This window comes from Colius striatus, chromosome 6, assembly GCF_028858725.1.
Source record: "Colius striatus isolate bColStr4 chromosome 6, bColStr4.1.hap1, whole genome shotgun sequence".
NCBI lineage: Eukaryota > Metazoa > Chordata > Aves > Coliiformes > Coliidae > Colius > Colius striatus.
The window spans coordinates 11,693,977-11,719,401 of record NC_084764.1 but is presented as its reverse complement, the minus strand read 5'-3'; the positions used below and the strand labels follow the sequence as shown (position 1 = coordinate 11,719,401).

General features: G+C 37.6%; 1 protein-coding gene across 13 annotated transcripts in view; it reads left to right on the top strand.

Annotated features, from left to right (window-relative positions):
- The window catches only part of EIF2AK4 (eukaryotic translation initiation factor 2 alpha kinase 4), a 42,057-nt gene that overhangs the window by 760 nt on the left and 15,872 nt on the right, over positions 1-25,425 (top strand). For 11 of the 13 annotated variants that reach the window (XR_009818965.1, XR_009818966.1, XM_061998681.1 and 8 more), the window contains exons 2-23: positions 1,927-2,042; positions 3,120-3,222; positions 5,645-5,818; positions 6,240-6,320; positions 6,779-6,927; positions 10,617-10,732; positions 11,697-11,854; positions 12,255-12,790; positions 13,186-13,295; positions 13,817-13,974; positions 14,233-14,645; positions 15,337-15,406; positions 16,439-16,522; positions 17,563-17,685; positions 18,130-18,234; positions 18,470-18,527; positions 19,218-19,297; positions 20,204-20,305; positions 20,807-20,857; positions 21,749-21,985; positions 22,536-22,611; positions 24,085-24,206. Coding sequence is in view for 11 of the 13 variants with exons in the window: in XM_061998681.1 (XP_061854665.1) it covers positions 1,927-2,042; positions 3,120-3,222; positions 5,645-5,818; positions 6,240-6,320; positions 6,779-6,927; positions 10,617-10,732; positions 11,697-11,854; positions 12,255-12,790; positions 13,186-13,295; positions 13,817-13,974; positions 14,233-14,645; positions 15,337-15,406; positions 16,439-16,522; positions 17,563-17,685; positions 18,130-18,234; positions 18,470-18,527; positions 19,218-19,297; positions 20,204-20,305; positions 20,807-20,857; positions 21,749-21,985; positions 22,536-22,611; positions 24,085-24,206 (3,222 nt within the window). In the remaining 2 variants the exon portion in view is untranslated. Of the gene's footprint in view, positions 1-1,926; positions 2,043-3,119; positions 3,223-5,644; positions 5,819-6,239; positions 6,321-6,778; positions 6,928-7,258; positions 7,373-10,616; positions 10,733-11,696; positions 11,855-12,254; positions 12,791-13,185; positions 13,296-13,816; positions 13,975-14,232; positions 14,646-15,336; positions 15,407-16,438; positions 16,523-17,562; positions 17,686-18,129; positions 18,235-18,469; positions 18,528-19,217; positions 19,298-20,203; positions 20,306-20,806; positions 20,858-21,748; positions 21,986-22,535; positions 22,612-24,084; positions 24,207-25,425 lie in introns of those variants that run through there. The other 2 variants (XM_061998683.1, XM_061998692.1) reach the window with 2 other exon arrangements.

The window sequence follows — 25,425 nt, the reverse complement described above, 5'->3', positions numbered from 1 at the left end:
ATCAGTATACACGTTGCTGATCTTTGCATATTTACTGTATGCTGTGGTTTACTCAATCCGTGGCTATTTCTATGATACTACTGCAATTTTGATGATTAGTTGTTTTTTATTACAGTCAATTTATACTCAGGTTTAGGACTCGCTACTCTTTTCCGTTTGTTTTGTGTGCATTGTGTACACAATGTCTAATTGAGAATTCTTTTCCAGCTGCATCTCTGGCAATGTTTTGCTGTACCTAGAGGTACTCATCACTCTATTTCCCCAAGCTGATTGCTGCTGTCATTACTTTTTACGTTCTTTCAGGTTTAGTTCTTACGAAATATGTCATAGTTTCTGCTGTCTCTTCGGTAGCCCTAAAGCCTTTTTTTCTTGAAGCAGCAGGTTTTTTTCTTTTCTTTCTTTTTAAAATTTTTCTTCAGGAAATTTTATACAAATATTGTTAGTAATTTGCTAGGTTTTCAGAAGTGTTGCAGATCTCATTCTTCATTAAATTTATACCTGACATCCCCTGGACTTAGCACATTTTTTGCCCCTCTAGAAATGCGAAGGAAAAGTAGTGAGGATAATGACTGTCTTTCAACCTGTTTCTTTATTTGTTTTTCCCTGTGGTCTTTTTTTCCCCTTCCTATTTTTGATGTTACTAAGGGCTAGGTCTTTGTGTTTGGGTTTTTTTTTTTAATTATTATTTTCTAATTGAAAAGAAAAAAACCTATATGAATGAGGGTGTTTAATGTTATTCTCATTTTGAGTAGGCAGTTTGAACAGGATAAAGGGCAAGGAGCAGAGCTCGTGCCAAACCCAAAAATATAGAAAAACCTACTATCTATTTGTTTAACAGCACAAGGTGTGTATAGATGGTGTGTGCAGAAGGTTTTAATCTGTTGTTATGTCAGAAAATAAAATATTGACTGGTGTTTGTTAGTGATCTAAAAGGAACATTATTGTTATTATAATGCATGCTTTAATTTGTGATAATCCATAACTAACCACTGTTATTTAATTTTTTCCTGCTACTAGTCTACAGTAATCCGAATACAGAGGCTTTAATAATAAAACCTTTTTCCTCAGCCTGAATCATCTTGCTAATAATCTCAAATACACTTACCAGAAGTTCTAAAAATACACTGCATAAACTGTAATAATCACTGAACAAGTTCACTCTCATTGAGCAATGTTAATACATTAATGTATTATTTTCACAATTTAGATGATCTAACCTGAACTCTACCATAATATAATTTCATAGAATCACAAAATCACAGAATGGTAGGAGTTGGAAGGGACCTTTAGAGATCATCTAGTTCAGTTCCCGTGCTCAAGCAGGTCTGCCTAGGTCAGGTCACACAGGAACACATCCAGGTAGGTTTTGAAAGTCTTAGAAAGAGACTCCACACCCACCCTGGGCAGCCCGTGCCAGGGCTCCCTCACCATCCCAGTAGCGAAGTTTTTACTTATGTTTAAGTGGAACTTTTTGTGTTCCAGCTTCATCCCATTACCCCTTGTCCTGTCACTGGACATACAGAAAAAAGTGTGTCCCTATTCCCTTGACATACCCCTTTTAAATACTCGTAAGTATTAATGATACCCCCCCCCTAGTCTCCTTGTCTCCAAGCTGAACAGTCCCAGATCTCTTAGCCTTTCTTCAAAAGAAAGATGCTCCAGTCCCCTGATCATCTTGGTGGCCCTGCACTGGCCTCTCTCCAGAAGTTCCCTGTCCTTCTTGAGCTAGGGAGGCCTAAACTGGACACAGGACTCTAGATGAGGCCTCACTAGGGCAGAGTAGAGGGGGAGGAGAACCTCCCTCCACCTGCTGGACACACTCCTCTTGATGCATCCCAGGACTTGTATAAGATTTAAATTTGTGTGCTTTCATTAAAAAAACCCTAAACACTCAAAGCCTATGTTAAGTTTTGCTTTCCATTTTAGGTACGACAACCTCCTGAAATTAATTTAGTTCTGCGTCCTCAGGGATTGACTGGTGATAATGAAGTATATGCCAAAGTTGACCTGTGGGTCAAGTGTCCACATACTTACCCTGATACGTGAGTGAACATTAAAATGTAACCTTTTTTCTCTGTTTTCCATAGTGAAGTATAAATTGAAAAAACATGTAGTTTTATTCATCACTCTTATTCTTACATTCTGTATGTCAGTAGTTGTTAAGCCTGTGGTATTTTATAATAGGCAACTATAAAATTTGTCAACTAAATTGCATGTGATCTTTTGTGCAATGGATAGTAATAAGGATGCATTTATCAGTGCAAGACTGCAGCCCCAGCTTGCAGCTTGGATCTGTTAACACCTTAGTGCCCTTTCTAAACTTTTTCAGCTCATGACCTGGTGAGAGAGGAACTGAATCTTCATTTTTAAAGCAATCTGCTGTCTTAGTTGCACCTACTATTCCCATTTTCTGCTGGATTAGTCTTTTGGATGAGTTCTTCCATAGAAAACATATAAAGAATTGTGTGATTGGCCTCCCCAACTTTTTGGTTTGGCAAGTAATGTTTCGGTTAAGTGTTGCTCTGTGCCCCATTTCATTCAGTCCCTATGCCACTGGTTGTGTTTGAAGCCTAACTCCCTTTAGCCTATGCATTTGTGCTGTGGCATGAGTGGTGTACAAGGAAAGTGCTATTCCTTACCAAGTGGTAGCTGAGTTGTACACAGCAGGCACTCTAGATAGCACAGCTACAGACATTTTACATGCTTGCTTTATTTTAAGCTTTTTTAAAAAATATTAGCTATTATTTATTTATTGCATATGTTTCTTTAGGTTTGTGTAACCTTCATGGTGGTGATAAGTTTTAAATACCTAGATGTTAAGAATTTTAAAATATTTTTAAAGGACTGTTAAGTGAATTATAGGTTACGAGTCTGCAGGGTTTCATGGGTAGTTCTTCAGTTAAGTGACAGGTAATCTACAACCAGGAAATTGATGGTAGGGAACATAAATCAGTGTTTCTGGCTTTATTCTGTATTGTATAGGTAATATTTATGTAGTGCGTATTTAAGCATTGAGCAAGTGACTATGAACTTCATTCTTTTCCCTCATCCACCGTTTTTGTCAACATTCTGTTGGTTTTTACGCTCAGTTTGTTTAATGTTTTATTGCTGTTGTCTAGGGTCCCTGAAATAGAACTAAAAAATTCAAAAGGCTTGTCAAATGAGAAAATAAATGAATTAAAATCCAGACTAGCTGAACTGGCAAAACAGTGCTGTGGAGAGGTAAGAGTTTTTCATTTACTTGAGAAATACAATCTGGACCTAAGTAGTTCTAGAAACATATATAGTACAATGGTATACATCCACTTGGAAAGTATAAATTCCATTACTCCTAAGGAATGGGAGACTTTCTTAAGAATGTTTCTAAATAATGAAAGCTAGGAATATTCATATTCTGAAAATACAGTGCATGTGTAAATGGCGCAAGTTTTAGTGATATTTAAAGGCAGAATTAAAGACTTGTAATGTTCACAGAGTTCTTTCACAGTTTGAAAAGCAATCCTAACTCTAAAATAGAGAGTTGTCTCTACTTTTAAGGTTAATTTTAATAATATAAGTGGCTAGACCTGTTTAGACAAAAAGCTATTATATGGAGAGTTGTTCAGTGTGCTGAACTGAAGGGACAGAGACCTTGGTTATAACAGCAGCTCAACAGTTATTTTTGTGGCTGTGGCACAGTCACTCCAAGCCATTTTGCCTTTTTTTCTTCTATGTTCAGGAATAGTGATACTTGACTTCTTCCTGAATAAGATAAAAATTTGGAGAAACATGTAAAGCTTAGTACTTGTATATATTTTAAGGGATTTTTTAAGTCCCCAGGTACCTTTCTATTAACACTACTTTTCTGTTATTGCTGAGGACTGATTACTAGCAAACATTGAATTTTGGTTAAAGCGGGATTTATGCAGTGTTTCCACTGTTTGGAAATGTTACAGGAGAACACATTTAATTTGCTTAATTTGCCATTTTAAAAGTGAGAAATACACAGCTGTGGGAGTTACTGTGTGCTGAAATGGGATAATATTCTGCCTTCAGTTTCATAAGTCTGTCACCTTTACAGATTTGGCAGGGATTACTTGTTGTTTGGTATTGCCACATCAATCCTTTTTTGGCATTTGCATATTGTATCTCTGTTTTGATTGCCTTTTTTTTCTGCAGATAGTTTCAAAAGATACTGTTTTGTTCATTCTGGTCAATAACAGAACTTCCTAAATTTTTTAAGTATAATTGGAAATCATCAGTTTAACCACGTATTCTGGATTATTTCTTTTTTTGTAATGACTGTGCTTTGGACAATTGATAGGAAATATAAGGTTGAAGTTCTATTAAGAAACCATTAAACCATGTGATGCATATACTCAAGTCAGCTTACAACTGACCCAAGGACAACCGTTGGCCTACAGGGCTTTAAATCCCAGTTTGATTTCTCATCTCATTGAAAGGAGCTACAAACGTATCACAGGTCTTCCTAATGTTAATTTTCCAAAGCAAGAGTTGTGCTGTCTCCGGTAATGTATACAGTTGTGTGTTATAGGTGTGATACCCATTTTGATGAATGACATACACAATGCAGTCCTGAATTACTTTCTCTGCAGGGAAAGGGACGTAACTATTCTCTCTGCCTTCACACATATTCTCCTTTTTGTAAATGTGTGTGTATATGTTATCATCTTTCCTTCCGAGTAGCAACCTGGGAGAGACATTTTAGATGATATATATATGCATATTGTGCTATTCCTTCTATTCTGAATTGCCTCCTGGCTTTGTTCTTTCTTTCAGTCCTCTAAATATCATCCTGTTACAGGCATATGGTACAATTTAGTTTGGTTATTCTCCCACCTATACATGCAAATCTTGTTCAGTGCTGCTGCTGACGGCATCTTTATGATTTACTGTTCTTCAATTTTGGAGATACAGTGGTCTGTTAGCACTGTAGATTGCTTGAATTAATAGAGAGATGCTACTAGACTGATGAACGCTTAAGTCCCAACAGGTCAATAGAAATCAGTATGTACCCAGTTCAAGTAAACAGTAACTGAAAATGGTTTCCAGCCTTGCAAACCATACAGTGGAATTCACCTGAGTCTTCAGTGCAGCTGTTATTTTAGTAGTTGTGGTTATATGAATGTGGAATGCCTTAAGTGGCTTTACAGTTTTGATTATGGGGCTAGTTTGCAGAGGAAAGATTGAATTTTGTGTTAGCAATGAAATAACTATTTCATACCAGTAGATACAGCAATAGACAATTTCAAAGGGTTTATTCCATTGTAGCCCCTGTATCACAAATGCATGCCTTTGTGCATAAAAAAGTAGGCCAAAAAGGTGAGAAAATTATTAAGGCTTTTTTGCTTGTTTTTTAGAAAAAGGTATTTACAGTTGGCTGTAAATAATTCAGTAATAATTATCACTATAAATAATTTCAGTAAGTTTTGCCTTCTTTGCTAATATGGTCAGGGATTTATCATATTGCAGTTTATTATTAAATAATTCTGAAAAAAATACTGAAATACAGTAAATTCTCTTGTAAGAGACAAAATCAGCAGTCACAGTGCTGCTGTATTGCTATTGGGAGTTGGGTATCGATTTCTATGTGATACACTTGTTCTTTGAACTCTCTGTGACATTTGTATTTATTGTCTTTCAGGTGATGATATTTGAACTTGCTGACCACATACAGTCATTTCTCAGTGAGCATAATAAACCACCTTCCAAGTCTTTCCATGAAGAAATGCTAAAAAATCATCAAAAAGAGCAAGAAAGACTGGCTCAGGAGGAATTGCGTAGGGCACAAGAAGTTAAGAGAAGAGAGGAGCAGGAGGTAAGAGAATTAAAGTGTGAAAAACCCTGTATTCTTAAAATAACATAAACAATCATGATCTTGTAAGTCATGGTGGGTTTTAGTGAGTTGTCAGAACTGTCAGTATGAGCTCTTTATTTTTTTTAAAAAGGGTAGTTTAGCTTATTCCTCTGAATTTTCTGTGTATGAAACTGCTGTCAATAGAAGCAGGGTTTTTTATGTGTACAGCTCCATTCTGTTGTATCATACAATTGATGCTGTTCACTTTTTCAGGAGAGCTAGTTTGACTTCTGTTTTTTATTCTTGTGAAATCCTCAAGTCTCCTTCAACACTTTTGAAAAAATCAGCAACACAGCTTTTTGGGGTTTTTTGTCTAAGTAGAGTAAGATTAGCAGTTGCATTCCATGTTCATTTTCATCTCTAACAATGAAATTCATTCCAGCAACGTGAAATCCTTAACGAGATTCAGAGGAGAGAGGAAGAGAAAAGAGAAGAAAGAAAAAAGAAAGAGATTGCCAAACAGGTATGCTTTCTAAGCACTCATGAAAAACCTGTTGCAAGAATTTCTTCCTGGTACTGTAGCAGATGATTATAAAAATTTGAGAGACCTACAAGACTGAATTGTCCTGAACATCTTTCCTAATCCAGTGCTTCTAATGGATCTAGGTTAAAATAGGTTCTTGATGATATGGGATTTATTTCTGGGAAAGTGGTTGAAGATACTAGCATCTTAAGTGTACTGAGATAGTATTTTCAAAGAGACACAGAAGAAGATGGTATATTAATGTTTTCTGTGTTGTTGTAATCTTTACATTCTTGCTCATGGACAGTGCTGAAAAGTACTTTCTGAATGGCAGCAGTTGTTTCTCAGCCTCACATGTACATTTATTATGAAAACCACTTTATTTCTGTGACCTGGGTGACTTTATAGAATAATAAAACCTCCTATTTGGTGTTCTGTACTTCTTTCCTGGTTTGTAGGAACGTTTGGAAATAGCTGCTCTGACAAGTCAAGAAAATTGTCATAGGAGAGATAATACAGGATATAGAATTCCTTCCAGTTTAAATGGGAGCAGTTTGGAACATGGAGTGAACAATAAACACCGACCAAATTCAGCTGGACGGTCAAAGTATGTATGTCAGTTTGCATGTGGGCTTTATTTTTCTTTGCAAACATCAGGTTTCAAATTGAAATTTAAAGGCAGGAGAGTAATATGCCACGTTGTTCAGCTCTTCATTTTGGTGTGTCGTCCCCCATCTGCCCCCCAACTTCCCATTCCTCCCCCTTTTCATTTGGCATAGTTTAACTAGTTAATATGCTGTAGATAACCGGGGAGCTTTCTGTTTGACAGAGTCAGCTTGGCCTGTGGTTTTGCCTAGCCTGCAATGAAGCACCATGACAGTCTCTTGCTCACTGCCCTCCATCCACCCCCACCCTCTGTAGGATGGCGCAGGCCCCAGCGAAGTGGGAGAGAAAAAAATAACCAGAGTTGTTGTGGATTGAGACAAAGGCAGAGAGGACTCACTGCCAATTATGGTTCCGGGCAAAACAGACTCCACTACTCGAGTTAGAAAGTAAGGAAAGTTTATTCTACTACTTAAAAGAAACAGAATAGAATAAAAAGCAAAAAGGGAGTAGGATGAGGAGAAAAATACAACCAGCACTTTAAGATCTCCCTCCCCCATCCCTGCTTTCTTCCCGGGCTCAGCTCATTGCTCCCAATAACTCCACCTCCTCCCCCCTCAACAGCACAGGGTGGGTAGGGAATGGGAGGTGTGGTCAGTCTCTCACAGATGGTCTCTGCTGCTTCTGTCTTCTCAGAAGAGGATGACTGCTTCCATTCTTCTCCTGCTCCAATACAGGGTCCCTCCCACAGGACACAGCCCTTATTGAAATTCTCTGTTGTGGGTTCTTCAGGGTAGTTACAGCTTCTGCGAGTACAGGGTCCCTCCCACAGGACACAGGCTTCCTCTGGGCGTAGTCTTAATTTCGTTCTTCCCAACAACTACAGCAGCTGTGAATATGGGATCCCTTCCATGGGACACAGCCTCCTCTAGGCATAGTCACTGCCTCTGGCACAGGATCTTTAACAAAGTGCAAACAAATCTCTGCTTCACCACTCCTCTCTATAGGATGCAGGGGAGTGTCTGCTCCATCACACCTCCTCCTCTCTTCCCTCACTGGCCTTGGGATCTGCATGGTTGCTTCTGTCTCTCTCCCAACTCCTTGCACCACCACCTTCTGGGAAAGAAGGAAGGACTGAACCAGAAAGAACAGCAAGAACTCTCCTCTTTCTGCTTCATTTTCTTAAAAAGTGATGGTAGAGGCACCCAATTGGCTCAAGACCCAGAAGTGGATCTGACTCAGAGCTGGGGAGAGTTTTGAACAAGTTCTTACAGGAGCCGTTTTTACAGCCCCTTCCACATTACCAGAAGCAGCTTAATGTCAAGTCATGACACTTAAAAACTATTCAGCAATGATTAGAAGGTGTGTTTAGGGCTTAATTCTTAAAAAATGCAATATGTTGACAATTGCAGAAAGCTATCATTCTAAATGGGTTAATAAAGGTTCTGAAATAGCGCTGTAAATGAAAGCTTATATTAATCTCAAAACAATTGCTCTGAACTTATATTGGTGTAAGCTCCCTGTTGGAAAACTGGATAATGCTGATTGCATTTGCAGAGCAAATTGGAAGGAAGATTAGAGTTATTTGAGGGCTCTTTTGCCCATAGTTAACTCATCTAGGTTAGTATTGGTGATGATACAGGTAAATTAGATTAGGTTAGGTTGGTTGGGTGTTTTTTCCCCTTTCCTTGTTCATAGCTGGTGTAACTGTCAAGGACAGTGAAGATATCCGGGTATTAATTCATATAGTGCCAATGACTTCTTTGAATTGTTGTTCTAATTGAAGTAGTATATTCATGGTTTTTTCTTGTCTATCGAGTTCAAAATTGCTTTCACATTATTTATCAGCAACACTAGATACCTGAAGCAGAAGTTCTTTTTTGATCTATCCTACTTAGACTCTTCCTGCCATCTCTTCCCGTTGTCGTATTTGTCAGTTGTTTCTGTACAGTGTTGGATAGTCCATAAGTCGCTCTTCCTATCTTCTCACTAATCTTACTATAACAAAAAAGAGATGCTGTCTGTGCTTGAGGAACAAGTGTCTCAAAAGTTTGTTATTATGCAGGACAGATACAATGGACTTAAGAATTTGTATGAAAAGTTAACTTGTATTGCGTCTTCTTATTTAAAATGAAAAAACTACAAAAACCCACCAAACCAAAAGAACTATCACAGTGGTGAAAACAGTCAAAAAGGGGTTATAAATATTGAAACTTCTCCTCATGCTGTGCTTGTAGAGTTGAGCAAAAGCTAGACATGTTTAGTTTTCTGAGGTCTATTCCACAGGAATAGTAGTGTTGTACATTTAACTTTTTATGAAGCCTGAATATTTGGCTATAGGGACAAAATTTTAGATTAGTAAAATCTAAAATAATTTCCTTTATAAAATATGTTTGAATTCAGAAAGCCAGATGCTTTCTTTGTATATTTTTCTTTATACAGCACTTGTAAATAATTCCCTGTGGCATCTCCTTTTTATGTAGCACTTAATACTTTTTTCTTTTTCTTTTTTTTTTTCCCAATGAATTCAACATTTTGAAAGGGCTGTTACATTACCCTTCATGTACTCCTGCGATTTCCATATGTAACTATCTTTATTTGGAGGATACTCTTGCAGTGGTGACTTTTCTATTAATTTTGGAATAGATTGTATTCTATGAAGTAATAGAGGTTGATTTGAGTTAGTGGTCTTGAGTTCTTTCTGATTTCACACTCAGCTCTATTTTTGAGCATGTGAGAAGAAAGCTTGCAAAATTTCCCTTTTCTTGAAGCAGTAGTTTACAGTAGTAAAGGAGGCAAACGAGATACCCATATAATCACAGAATGGTGTAGGGGTTGGAAGGGACATTTAGAGGTCATCTAGTCCAACACCCCTGCTAAAGCAGGTTCCCCTAGATGAAGTCACACAGGAAAATGTCCAGGGGAGTTTGTAAACCTCCATAGAAAGACTCCAGACCTTCTCTGGGCAGCCTGTGCCAGGGCTCCCTCACTCTTAGAGTAAAGAAGTTTTTCCTTGTGTGTGAATGGAACTTCTTGTGTTCTAGCTTGTGCCTGTTACCCCTTGTCCTGTCGCTGGACACTACAGAAAAAATTGTCACCCCATCCTCTTGACATACACCTCGTAAGTGTTTATTAACACTTGTAAGTGTAAATGAGGTCCCCCCTTAGTCTTCTCTAAACTAAATAGCCCCAATTTTCACAGCCTTTCCTCTTAAGGAAGATGCTTCAGTCCCCTGATCGTCCTTGTAGCCCTGTGCTGGACTCTCTTCAGAAGCTCCCTGTCCCTCTTGAGCTGGGAAGCCCCAAAGCGGACACAGGACTCCAGATGAGGCCTCACCAGTGCAGAGGAGAGGGGAAGGAACTTCTTCTGCTTTCTGGCGACACTCTTCATGATGCATCTCAGAATGCCATTGGCCTCCTGGTTATGAGGGCATATTGCTGACTCATGTTTGATGTACTGGCATCCTAAGATGCAGGAGTTTTAAGGCTTTGAATATAGAGACCCAGTGCAGCATGATGTTGCAAAAATGCTAGATTTTTAGTCAGACAGGTATCTCTGCATAAACTCGGTGTCTTTGAAATTAATAGATATTATCATTGGATGCAGAAGTGTCTGATGGTATCTTTAAGGACTGGAAACTGCAACAGTACTATCTTTTTTGGTTGGAGAGAAATGTTCTGTTCCCATTGCAGACGAGAACGCCAGCTTTCTGTTAGTAATAGTGAAGAGTCCCCTGGAAATTACGAAGCTCTGAACTTCAGCACAAGTGGTGCCGGACAACTTATTGTCCATAAAGGAAAATGTCTAGGTAAGCAAAATTACAATTGCAGCTTGAAATACTGGGGTTTGGGCTATTTTTTTATTTGAGGGGGAAAACGTAAACCATGTTAAACAAGTACATGCAGCAGTGGTGAAGAGAGTATTGTCAATTGTGAAATGTCTCAGTGAAGAGTGGGAGAGAATAGTAGGAGAAGTTACTTTATGGTAAATATTTTGTATTTCATTATTATTTTAAGTAAAAAAAAAAAATGCTTCTCCAGGTACAATTACATAACTGAATAGTTATACAAAAAAAAAACTTCTCAGCATCTTATAATCTGCATAACTAAAATAATATTGAAAACTATTTGCTTTTAAATTTAAAGAGAGAACTTGTCAGATACACCTGGCTACCAGGCAACAAGTCATTTATCTTTCAGTAACATGTGAAACCAGTGATAAGCAGACAGTTATCAAGGCTTAGAAATCTTTGCATTGCTGCTGATAGCAATGGCATAAAAGCATCAGTATTAGAGAAAATGTAAATACATTCAACAGTAGGAGACTTTCACAGCTGAAAGGCCTCTACGAAGTGCCCATATGAATGGACTGTTAAATGTTTTCAGTGTTTGTTTTCAGTGTTTGTTTTCAACATAGCACTTCTTCAATGGCACTGTGAACAGCCTGAAAGTCTCTGGAGCAAAGACAATCTTATTATTTTGCAGTTTGAGGATGATGGATTAGGTTACTGTGTGTAGAGCTTGGCATTTGCTCAGCAGGAAGAGTGTGTGTTTGTAAAAACATGAAATTCTTCAAAATGTGCAGGAGTTTTTGCCAATGTGCTATCGCTTTCATTTGCCTACTGTTACATAGTACCCAGTCCAATCAGACCTGATATTTTCCATACCCACTATGTGTATATGGATATTCTTGATGTTTATTTAGTGTTTGCGGGAGCACTTGTTCTCAGAAACAAAAAGAGCCCTGTTCCTCTTCCTTCTCATTATGTATAGGCAAGGATGAACAGCTTGGTAAATCAGTCTACAATGCCTTGGAAATTCGCAGTGGAGACTTTGTGTTGATATATGAGTGGGTTCTACGCTGGCAAAAAAAGATGGGGAGGTTTCTTACAACGCATGAAATAGAAAAGATTGAGAAGTGTAAGAAACAGGTACACTGCCCATATTTTTGTATTTGGCTTAGTAAAAGTTAGATGGGATTCAGTGCTTTTCCTGAGACTGCTAGTTTAAAATAAACTTTAGAGGGTGATGAAGAGCTTGAAAATGCTAGGCTATCTGCACCATAGAAGAGGGGTATTCAGGAGTTCATGTACACTTTCTTGCATTTATATTCTTGTAAATAAAGTAATACTAAAATTCTGAAGAAAGAGGATATTAAGCTTACCTGGCAGAAACCAAAGTTGCTCTTGCCCCTTGTCTACAATACTGCCTTTTCAGAAAGAGATAAGAATGTCATATATTATATGTATATTTTGTATATGTTATATATTTTAGTAGTGATGTGTTCATGAGATATGACACAATGCATGTTATGTTGTGTTTCTCTAACAGCTTCAGGGTGCAGAAACAGAGTTCAGCTCACTGACGAAGCTAAGTCACCCAAACATAGTACATTATAAGTGTATGAACCTTAAAGAATGGGACGAGTCAATTGTGGTGGACATTTTAGTGGAGCATATAAGTGGTTGCAGCCTTTCTACGTACATACATAAAGAGTCTCCGGTTCCAGTTGAGCAGTTGCGCCATTATGTGACCCAAATCTTGTCAGCTCTCGACTACTTACACAGTAATTCAGTAGTACACAAAGTTCTTTGTGCTTCCAGTATCCTGGTAGATGCTGAAGGAAACATCAAGGTGACAGACTACAGCATTTCCAAGCGCTTAGCTGATATTTGCAAAGCAGATGTTTTTGAGCAAACCAAAGTTCGTTTTAGTGAAGATGGTCTTCCCAGCAAACCTGGAAAAAAGGGAGATGTGTGGAGTCTTGGCCTGCTTCTGCTTTCACTCAGCCAGGGCAAAATAACCAAGGAATATCCAGTTGCTATTCCTACCAATTTACCTGCTGACTTCCAAGACTTTCTGGAAAAGTATGTTTGTTGTGTTCCTGCATCTTTTTTTGTGTTTGTGTTATGGTTTTGTGGGGTTTTTTTGTTTGTTTGTTTTTTTAAAGACTTGAACAGTTCTTTGAAAGAACAGCTAAATCCGCTTGTGTTGCTAGTTATAGTTTTTAGAGAAGAAGTGATTGCTGCCTCATGGCTCAGGCTGCTGATTTGGGATTGAGGAGAACAGGTCTGGTGCTGTCTTCTCTGCCCTGCACCAACTTTGTGTGTCACTGTGGATAAGTCATTCAATCTATCTTTGCTTCTGATTCTCATCTGAATAATAAAGGTGATAATTTTTTCAATATAAGGAGACATCTTTGAATATTTAGGCCTGAGAGCAAATAGATCTTTGAACAGTTCTCTTTTTGGTTTGCTATCAGATGCATTTGCTTAGAAGATAAGGAACGGTGGACCCCTCAGCAGTTGTTACAACATAGTTTTGTAAATATTCCACAAATGAAAACACCTGTAGCTGATGAAAATGTAGATGGTAAGAAACTTCTTTCCATATTCTTCTAAATAAGCAGACTACACGCCTGCAGTAACAGCAAAATTGAGCTGTGCTAGAGCTTCACAAGACTGCACAGATGTTTTACATTAACTTAAAAGCTGGTGTGGTCCTTAACTTCTATATCCATGGCTAGCCGGCTTGACTGCTGTTATCTCTTCAGTAGAAGAAGCTGGTGCTTTAAACTTGAAAATTCATCCACCTCCTGCATGGTATAAATGTAAAACATAACTTTGTCCTTGGAAGACGCCGTTCCATTGAGACTTCTTCCCTCATTATGGTTTTGTTAGCATAATTAGTATTAGTAATTTTTAAATGTATTGAGCTTAATGCTTGTGCCAGAGCTCGAATGTACGCAGCAGAGCACTTCTGTATTGTAGGTTGTAGGTGCACTTAAAGTTATCTAGGTTTTATCTTCTTCCTGATGCATATTTGACAGTCCTTTGTGCCTTATCCTGGTACCCTCGTATTGCTAGCAATTGATTTTGGTGTCTTCATTACAGATTCAACAGGTGTAGATTGCATTGAGACAGTTGTACCCAGCAGTCAGATATCCAGTGCTTCGTTCTTCACAGAAACACAGAGACAATTTTCACGCTACTACAATGAGTTTGAAGAGCTAAAATTACTTGGCAAAGGGGCTTTTGGAGCAGTCATCAAGGTATGGTATAAAAATTATGTCCCTTTATGGAATCCTTTTTGGGTATGTGTTTGTTTCCTCTGAAGCAAAACATTATGTTATCTTTTACTTAACCCTCTGTGTTGTGGGAGTTTTCTTCTGGAATTGAGTTTTGTGAGGGATATTTGGAAGTCTGGGGAGAAGCCAGTTGGTATGAGACAGCTTGCATGAAATTACTTCTGGCTGTACTTGCCAAGGCATTTATAAGCATTTGGCTTTAGATTTATTTGAATTTTGCAGGTGAGAAATAAGCTTGATGGTTGCTATTATGCTGTGAAACGTATCCGCATAAACCCTGCCAGCAAGCAGTTTCGGAGGATTAAGGGGGAAGTCACATTGCTTTCACGCTTGAACCATGAGAATATTGTCAGATATTACAATGCTTGGATAGAAAGACATGAAAGTCCTGTTCCCACCATGTCATCATCTGAAACAACTGAAGAGAAAAGAGTGCCCACCAAAGCTGGTCTCTTCATCCTTGCCCCAGAGGACACAAGTGATGTGGAAGCTAATGCTCCTCCCCCGGTTTTGACAAGTTCAGTTGAGTGGAGTACATCATGTGAAAGATCCTCCAGCAATAAATTCAGTGGAGCTGATCAGGAGTCCAGTGATGATGATGATGATCATGATGGGGTGTTCTCACAGTCATTTCTGTAAGTAAGCTTCAGAACTGGCACTGCAGAGGAAACATTGTTCTCACTTCTTTTGTTAGAGGTAGTTAACTGCATTTTTGTTCTGTCCCTTGGTTCAAAAATAGTGTATTTGCCAGTAGTCAGTAGCCAGGGAAAGAAAATTTGTCACTAAAAACTGATGATGTGCAAGGAAAATTTTGAGTTAGGCTTCTACAAGTTTCTTACCATTTGTGTCAGATTACCTGTCTAGTTACTTTATGTTGGACAGTATTTTCTAAGCTTGAGAGTAAATGTTTTAATAAACAGTAACAGAGAAATATTACAAGTCCTGAAAAATACCTTTTCCTTTCTTTTTTGTTTTTATTGACGTATTCCTTTCCTACCTGTTGGTAGGGAGGGGTTGTTTTTTGTTTAAGCAAGTAAATAAACTTATCTCAGTTTTGCTTATTGAATATAGAAATGAAATTCTACTCATGCAAATATGTATCTTCCCTTTAAGGGACTTGGCTGTCAAAGGAAGTGTTGCTTTGTAAGCAGAGTACTCTTTGAGGTTTGGTTTTGGTTTGTTTTTTTTGTTTGTTTGTTTAAGGCATATAGAAGGTCTTCAGCAGAAACTTAGATTTTTTTTTCACACAAAAAGTTCTCAGATCTCTTAGTAAATATTTCTTGTAACTCAAAATTTGGGGTTTTTTATTTTCTCTCTTTTAAACAGGCCAACCACAGATTCTGAAAGTGAAATAATTTTTGAGAACGAGGATGAAAACAGTAAAGGCCATTCTCCAGTAAGTATAAAGATAAAGCTAGTGAATATGAAAACATCATAAAGTAGCCTTTGACAGGCAAACATGCCAATTGGAAGATTTTGTTTCACTCTGATGTAAGTACAGAACTGATGTAAGGTTGTGTTCCATCAGAGGAAATGTTCCATAGGAATCAGTCTGATGCAGCTAATCTGGATTAGGTTTTACGTAGTGTCGATTTAACAAAATATGAGTTGCACTTTATAGTCATAGGCCTGGTTATTGCAAGTTAAACATTTCAGTATGTACCTGATTTATCAGTTAACGATATGGATTGCTTTACATCACCTGAAAGTTAAAGTTCTATTCTCGTTTTAGATTATATAAATCCATATATTTGCTCAGACTAACCACTTCTTTTGAAAGTGGTGACAGTACATTTTGCTAGCGCTGAGAGATATCAAATCAGAATAATGTGTAGGATTTCACCTTAAGATTTTGTATCACATCAGTTCTGTGAGCAACCAGTGCACTGTATCACTAGTACATTGTTTTCTGTATCATCTGGAATCTGTCATTGCTAGTCCTGATGATCTGTAAAATGCTCTTGTTAAAGCTTCATCTCCTTCTTCTTTCTGTTGTAGTGTACACTGGAGTGAAAAAGCATTAAATAATAATATGGCAGTGCATTTTTGGTCACTGTATCTATCTATATATACACACATATAAAAATTGTTGATTAGGAAATTAAGCTTTTTATATTCTAGTTTTATTTCTTTTTTAAACGCGATGCACTTCGATATTTATATTTCATTCAGATCTTCTGGAATATGATGGCAAATTGTTACTTGTTCTCGTTTTGCAAATGGGAGTTGGGTCACATCCATTTTTCTAGTTTATTTAAAAGCAGTGTCATTACAAAAAATGTCAATATATTATTTTGCTGTTATTCAAATCTAGACATAGCAGATGAGTTCTCATCAATGTGTTCCAGCCATTAAAAAATAATATGTATAAAAAAACCACAGAATGACTTCCTGTAGCTAACTGTTCTGTTACTTTTTTGTGATAAAGGATGAAGAAGGCAATGAGAAGAATGGCCATGGAGGAGAAGTCAGGACACCAGTCACTCAGACAGTGCATTACCTGTACATTCAGGTACAAACGTGCTTTTGTTTTCAGCTAAAACGATCTTGTTTATTCCAGCTTGCAGAGATTAATTGCTGGTTTTCATGAGAAAAGTGATGACCTTTAAAAAATGCAAAAGAGACTAAGTTCAATGTTGACTTTGCAATAGACTGGTCGTGTACAGCTAAAAGCTGGCAACTCCTGACCTAAACTTAGAAAAACCCAGCTAACCTTTCTGAGTCCATGGCTTCCAAAGCATTGTTTTGCCTTGTGCTCGTTATTTTAGAGTATCTGTTCCAAACCTAACACTATAGCAGATGTTCTTGAGTTTGGTGATGGTGTGAATACCCAACGTGGGGTTGAAGCGTACTGTGTTAACTTCCAGAGGGGAAGTTGTATTTCACAGATGTGGAAACTTCCTCATTCTCTTCGAAGGCCCTGTATTGTGTATGCACTTCCTCTTAACAGGAAGCCGTATTTGCAGAGCCATTGTATGGCCCAAATGGCAGGCACAGAGTAAAATTCCTGTCAGGAATACTGACAACATCTCCTTTGTGTTAAGAGTTGGACTGTTTCTGGGAGAAGTCAACTATTATAGCTAACTGTTCTGTGGTGATGTGCCATTTTTTATAACACTCAGTGCTAGGGCTTGTCTGAAAGGAAGATACAATTAGATAGGATTAGATTTTAACTTGTCTTATGCATATTCATAATATAAGTAGTTAAGACACCAAGAAAAATGAAGCCAGAGATTCTTTAATGTTTGGCTTAAATCTACTTTATGGCCTGGCTCATTTCACCTTGTGTTTAACATTTATATTAAAGAATATTCTACACTACAACCCCTACCATTGTTCCAGAAAATGGAATAGGACCCATAAGTGAATGCATGATTTCTAGCTAAAAGACAGCTCCCAGAAAATCTCCAAACAGGTGAATGTTTTGGTTATACTATTTGCACCAGAACTGTGTATTACAGAACCAGGCATTAATATGCATAGAGGTCCAAGTTTCTGATGGTCTCTTTTCATGACAAAACTGCTTGCTCTTCCCTCTGTCCATAACTGAAGATGGAGTACTGTGAAAAGAGCACATTAAGGGATACTATTGACCATGGATTATACGAAGATACCAATCGGCTTTGGAGGCTTTTCCGAGAAATTTTGGATGGATTAGCTTACATCCATGAAAAGGTTGGTAAATATGACAGGGATGACCTCTCCATAATATCTAAATTCTATATCTTTCTGTATGAATTTCTTCATATTCCATTCATCTTTTGGTGTATATCATTCCTTGCCCTGTCCATTATTAGTCTGTTCAAGGGTTCAAGAATATTTTATAATAAACTTGCATTTTATAACTGAATCGCTTCAGATATTTCCCTTTGTCACTGAAATTTGACCACCCTTAAAAGCATTTTGGCAGATGTATCGTAACACTGAAAATTCTTTCTAGCTTCCAGGCTATAGCCTGTACTTGAAAAGTAATCATCAGTGACTTAATGCAGTAGATTTCCCACTGTAATAAACGTATGTAATATGATTTTCCCATCTACTTTAAGGAGAGTTTTATTTTTAATTGTGTTTATTGCTTAATGTTCTGTGAATCTCTTTTCTGTTCTCCTGCTTCAACAGGGAATGATCCACAGAGACTTGAAACCTGTGAACATTTTTTTAGATTCAGATGATCATGTAAAAATTGGTGATTTTGGTTTAGCTACAGATCATCCAGCAAATGCAGTAAGTATATCTGAAAGTCAATGAAAAAAAAGCTTGAATTTGGTGTTGTCATAGTGTGAAAGATTAAAATAAAACGTAGCATAGCACTCAATCGACTTTATGTTGTGAATGCCATAAACTTTTTTATTTCCAAAGGTTTTGTAACTAAATCATGTACTGCCAGCCAAGGCAGCAAGAAAAGCCAAGAGAAGCAGTTTAAGTGCCATTTGCAACATGTCTGTTTTCCTGATTTCAGATAATCGCTAAACAAGAAGAAAATCACTCTGATAGTTCTGCTATCTCTGACCCATCAGGTTAGTTTACACAGTAGCTTGCTCTAAATTATTTTAAGAAAATGTTTATATTGTGCATTCTTGTGTACTCTGTTAGAACTTTGATTTGTTCTTTAGGGGGAAAAAAAAAAAGCGACAACCACCAACTGTTGGGTAGATACATTACAGACAATCTGGCAGCTTTGACTGTTACCTAAAAATGAGTTTGCTTCCATTACTAGCCTTCTGCCGTAAATCGCTGCCTGTTCTCAGGGTAAGGTATACAGAGATCTTGTCTCTCTGTTCCATCTGGACTTCTGTTCTCTTGCCTGTACAGGACAATTTAGACTTCAGGAATTTTTGTTTGTTTGGGTTTTTTTGACATCTTCCATAACAGGCTGAATTTTGCGTTTTGAAAACTTTGGTGCATTTTGTGTCTTAAGATGAGTATAATGGACATGAAATTTAGTTGTATCACTTGTGTGCTGACTTATTACAGTTCTGTAAAAAAAAAACCAAAAGAAAGTAGATAGGTTTAGCTAGTAGAGATAGATGCAGATATTTGACATGGGAAGGCAAGAACTGTCTGTTTTGCAAACTGTTCCTGACTGAGTCTCTCTAAACCAACCTAGAGGAAATGAGGACAGCAGATGAGGGAGTTATTTCTTGCCTTTGGTGCTGCATTTTCATCCCATTTTCTTGAAACGAGTACTCTCATCTTTTGCCACATAGGTAATTTGACAGGGATGGTTGGCACAGCGCTGTATGTCAGCCCAGAGGTCCAAGGAAGCACTAAGTCTACATACAATCAGGTATGATTAGAATAGACTTAATAAAAAGGTCATATGGAATCTAAGGTATCAGGTACAGTTTAGATGGTTCCTCCTCAACAAAGATGAACTGAAGGTGGAACAGGATGTGGTGAGACTACTGTGACAGTCAGCAGAATAAGAAATACTCCCTTGAAAGTCGAACAAGAGTAGAAAGATATGGGCAGTTCGGTTTTTCTGCCTGTGCTGTGACCATGACTAGATGCAAGTGACTTCAAGTTGAAGGCAGATGGAGGATCTTTACAAATGCATCTTACAATCTTCAGTTAAGGTAAAATGTCATCATCCAAAGCATTTATTGCTCTCCCAGATCCCTACACTAATTTTGATAGGTGGGAGTGCATTTTTTCATCAAAGATGAAAAAAAATGTTTTATATTCAGACATGGAATCATAGAATGGTAGGGATTGGAAGAGACCCTTAGAGATCATCTAGTCCAACACCCCTGCCAAAGCAGGTGCACCTAGATCAGATTGCACGGGAATGCATGTAAGCGGCTTTTGAAGACCTCCAGAGAAGGAGAGTCAACAGCCTGTTCCATTGCTCACAGTAAAACAGTTTTTCCATATGTTTAAATGGAACTTACTATGTTCTAGCTTTATTCCATGAGCTGAATTTCCAAGCAAGAATATTTTCCAAGTAGGAGTCCTTTAAACCATGGCAGTGCTATGATGATAGAAGTCATTGAAGTCCAACAAATCTTAATGGATTGTGTCATTTAACCAAAAAAACCCACAAAAAACCACCACCCCAAACCCACAAAAAAGTCACCCCTCTATCTGGCTGTAATAAATATACTGTGAAAATTAACCAAAACATTGTGAAATTCTCTGCAGAGAAAAAAAATAAGTATTACATTTAAGTTTCTATTTTTATTTTGCTCCTTAGAAAGTGGATCTGTTCAGTCTGGGTATAATATTCTTTGAAATGTCTTACCATCCCATGAGTACTGCATCAGAAAGAATCTTTGTTCTTGGTCAGCTAAGACTGGTAAGTACACAGATATAAAAGATGCTAATTCTGTGTATCAAATAGTGTAAAGGAGGTAAAAAATGTTTCCAAAGGGAGTACTCAAAAAAAAAAAAAAAATTATAAAATATATAATGAAAAGTGAAGATTAAAATAGGAGCTGATACTGATATTCTTTTAACATACTGTCGATTCCCTAGTGCTATTATCATCAGTGATCTATTTGTGAAATTAATTTTTGTAGTGCAAAACATGAGAGGTGTAGATACTGGATTAAAGGCGTCTTCATTGTACAAAACATTGTGGAAGTATTCCAGCAACATTCTTTTTAGCTCTTCAAACTAGACGTGTCATATAGGCTTTTTTTTGTTTGAGTGAGAGTTTTTTCTCCTAGGTCAATAAAAATGCTTAGTTTCTCTGTTTAAATATGTAGAACTTAAAAGTGAGGCTAGCCTGGGCAAGCTGGACTGCTTGTTGTAATTCAAATGTGGTTTTAGTTTTGTTGTAATTTTTTTTTTGTAGCCCACTATCGTGTTCCCTAAGGACTTTGATGAAGTCAAGCATGCAAAGCAGGTAATTTTGAAGACATTTTAACTGTTAGGTATTCATTGCCAAGAAGCCTTAATTGCTGTTTTCCCACTTAATTTTAAACTAACAATCTCTGCCATGTTCTTACTACTTGCCATTGGAACAAAATAAGGAAAAAAAACCAACTGAAAATAATACACAAAGTTGATGTGGAAATTCCCTTACCCACAAAATTCCTTGAGCACAGTCATAAAGAAATGAGTTCACTGGCCTGCCTTTTAAGCTTTGACATACAATTTTGACTTTTACGCTCAGACAAATAGCTGTGTTGTTTAAGAAAAGCTTCTGAAAGAAGTCTGTGTCACAGAAGAGAGTGCAAGCAAAACTGACTGCCCTGAGCTTGAAAAGAGCTGCCGAGAGCTGTTCTGGATGCCTCCTTGACAGAGAAATGAAGTGATAATGAACACTGAAATATTTTCTGGACCATCTAGATAACACTTTCCTTGTGTCAGTGGACTCTTCTATTGATGACTGACATTAGCTTTTTGTCTGTTATGCCTATGAGTCAGCAATCTGTATATTACTAGTACCATTAAAATGTTTCCATGTCCTACAGTTTATTAAAATATGCCAGGAATGTTCCCCATTCTTTAATATCTGTAACACTCGAATCTTTGTTGTTATGTATATGATTCTGCTCTCTCCTAACTCTGTTAATAGAGATGCCAGAGCTAACATAACATAAAATAACAAAGGAGAGTAACTATTTTATCATCCCGGGAGACACATGTGTTTGTCTTTTAGTAAAGTTTATTCAGATAATAAAAAATACTTAGAATTTAATAAGCAAATAATATCCACCCCAAAGATTCGGATCCTGGGGTTTTTTATCTCTTGTTGAGCTCCTAAACTATAACATTTTTATGTAATTTGTAGAGATTGGTTATTACATGGCTCCTGAACCATGATCCTGCAGCACGACCAACAGCTGTGGAGCTGTTAAAAAGTGAACACCTTCCACCACCACAGATGGAAGAGTCTGAACTCCATGAAGTACTCCACCATACCTTAGCAAATGTGGATGGCAAGGCCTACCGAACCATGATGAGTCAGATCTTCTCACAGCGTATCTCTCCAGCTATAGACTACACTTATGACAGTGACATGCTGAAGGTTTGTGGGTGTTTAGGGGACGCATGGGTGTTTTTTAAAAAAGATGTTTATAACATGTTTGAGAGAATTACATGATGTCTTAAGATGTCTTCAGATAAATTCCTTTTTAAAGCCCAATATGTACTCCATGGATTTGAGTAACCACTTCCTGTTTGAACCTTGCATTCATTTTTCAATGAAGAAATGAGTGGTGTTTGATTGTAGCAGTTAAAGCTTTAAGCTAATGTCCAGATGATTATTTTCTTTATTCTGAATTTATGTCAGACTACTTTCGCCTGCCAACAGAATGCATTACCGCTTTCTAATCATGGCAATCAAAGTAATCCTGCTCAAATTCTCAACTCCCAAATCTTTCTAAATCTAAAGAAATGCAAGGCAAACAGTACAATAATGCTTTGTGTAGCTGTAGTTATTTTTTGTCATGTAAGCACTACAATTTATTATGGTGGGATGCATCTTGCCTATAAGACATGGAATGATTGCCTGTATTGCCTGGAGTGTTCACAGCATATGAATTCATATATGTACATTTTGTTTGTGATGGTTTCAGGGTAGTTTTTCTATTTGGGCAACCAAGATACAGCAGCATGTATGTGAGACTGTCAGCCGGATATTTAAAAGACACGGTGGGTGTGTTTACAAATGTCATTCACTTCCTTTTTCGTGACTGAATGGATTTAATAGAGTGAAATGGTTTTACTGCCATCACGAGTCAGAAAGTATATTCAGGAGTTCCATATCATTTGAAGTTTTACATTATTTTTTGCTGTTATTTTGACATCTCATTAATGGCTGTTTACTTAAAATCTGAATTATTTAAATTTTCTACAGAAAGAAAAGTGAAAATCTTAATTATATCTTTAAATGTACTCAGTTCTTCTGGTAAGTCTGTACAAGCTTTTAGAAGTAGGGAATGTTATGTAAAATCCAAATCTGAATATAAGGATAGGTCTGTAGGGAAAGAACAAGCATCCATATAGCAGAGTAACCCATCTCTGAACATAGCCAGAATGGGAATGGCCTAAAAGAGCTTTTTTTGCTTCAAATTACTTTTCAAGAGAGGAAGAAAACTTATGCACACACAGTCTCATTTGAAATGTTATAACTGCATTACTTTTAGGAGTTCAGGAGATTTCCCAATATATCATAATGGGATTAAGCATGATCATGGTCTGTTGATAGAAAAGAACGAGAAACTGAAAAATGCAATGTCGAGTATGGAGAAATTGCTTCCCTACCACCACCACCATTTGAAGCTTGTCAGACTTTGGAAAGCATTTGTCAGCATTTTAGAAATTGAAATGTTTAAATTCTTTTGGAAAAAAACACTGGGGGGATATCTGTCTTTTTTCCGTTAGATTTTATCTGCTGTCTGTAATATTTCGAAGCATTTACTTGTGTTTGACGTGCTTTTTTTCCCCTCAATTTAAATGTTTATGTTGAAATCTAATAGAAGCAATGAGTAAAGTTTTTATGATAAAATAGGTGTTTGAGAATCAGTAGGTAATTTAAAACAGAATAGTGTTTTTCAGTGATTAGTGATAATACTGTTAATAGTTAATAAAGTCTTCAGTGAAGGCTGGATTCATATAGACAAGTGGTTGCAAAGTATAGCCAGGAAAAAAATATTTATGAGGTCTTAAAGTGAACCGTAAACAGTTCTGGTACATTTTTGAGACATGGGATGTAACACCTCTGAAGAGTGTTTGTTTTCTATGGAAGTGCCTCTAGTCCAAAACAATACTACTGGTATCTGTAGTTTCTCATCTGTTTTGAATGCACGTTTGTGTTGAAGATGGTGTGTAAAGAGGGAGGGCAAGGTGAGGATACTGCTGGGGCTATGGAATTGGCAGTTCTCCTCCGTTTCTCTGTGGGCTGCCTCCTGAGCCCCAGAAGCATGCAAGATTGAACATCAGAGTTTGTTTGATGGTTTTCTTTGAATGGTGGAAGACGGAAGTCAATTAAGGGCACTTGAATAATGTCATTTTGAAAAGGCATTGGTTGAGATTATCATGCCCTGTAAAGTTTTTCACAAACTTTTAAAACACAGATGTTACTTCTGAAATGGAAGATAAAAGTATTTTACTGGTTTTGTGCAGGAGCCATCAAGCTGCACACTCCACTGCTGATGCCCAGAAATAAAAAGCTATATGAACATAATGAAGCTTCGTATTTCATGGATCACAGTGGGATGCTGGTAATGCTTCCTTATGACCTCAGAGTAAGTAGTATCATCACTGCAAACAAAGCTGAGTTTCAGGAGTTCTCTGGTGTTTGTAGGTACCTTTGATTCACTAGTCACAAATTTGGTTTAGGCTTACACTTCTAGCTGTTCAAGTAGTGTATCTTTCAGTGTCTATTCCTGTATCCCTTAGTGCTGTATTCCTCATCTTGACATCTGGATCCTTCACCACATAGGGAAGAGATAGACTTTTTCTTTTCTGTTTTCTTTCTTTTAACACAAGTGAAATTACTGCCATATTAAAATGTGATATATGACAGTGCTGGTTTGTTTGTGTACTGGCACATATAACATAATGTTTTTCCAGGGACAATTCTAATTTTCCCACTCCAGTCTTCAAAAAGAGCAAGAAGGAGGACACAGGAAAATACAGGCTGGTCAGCCTCACCTCCATCCCTGGAAACATAATGGAACAACTCATCCTGAATGTTGTCGATAAACACATGAAGGAAAAGATGGTTACCAGGGGGAGTCAACATGGATTCACCAAGGGGAAATCCTGTTTGACCAAGCTGATAGCCTTCTACAAGGGCATAACTGGTTGGCTAGATGAGGGGAGAGCAGCAGATGTCATCTACCTTGACTTCAGCAAGGCTTTTGACACTTCTCACCCATAACTTCTGGAAAGAGTATAGTGCAGGACCACCAAGATGATCAGGGGACCGGAGCATCTTCCTTATGAGGAAAGGCTGTGGGAACTGGGGCTGTTTAATCTAGAGAAGAGGAGACTGAGGGGGGATCTCATTAAAATATTTATAAATACCTAACTGGTGGATGTCTTGTGGTTGGGGTATCACTTTTTTTTTGTTGTATCTAGTGACAGGACAAGGTGTAATGGTATGAAGCTGGAACACAAAAAGTTCCATTTAAACATAAGGAAAAACTGTTTAATTGTTAAGGTCAGGAAGCCCTGGCACAGGCTGCCCAGGGAAGGAATGGAGTCTCCTTCTCTGGAGGTCTTCAGAACCCATCTGGACGCGTTCCTGTGCGGACCTGATCTAAGTGGACCTGTGTTTAGTAGGGTGGTTGGACTACATGATTTCTGAAAGTCCCTTCCAACTCTACCATTCCATGAGCTCTTTCTTATTTAAATGTCTTTGTATAAAGTCAGTTTAATCTGCCTGAAACAGATGTTGTCAAGGATCATTCTGTCTTGAGAGGAGTTGCTGTTTGTGCGTTTCAAATTCTACCGTCCAGG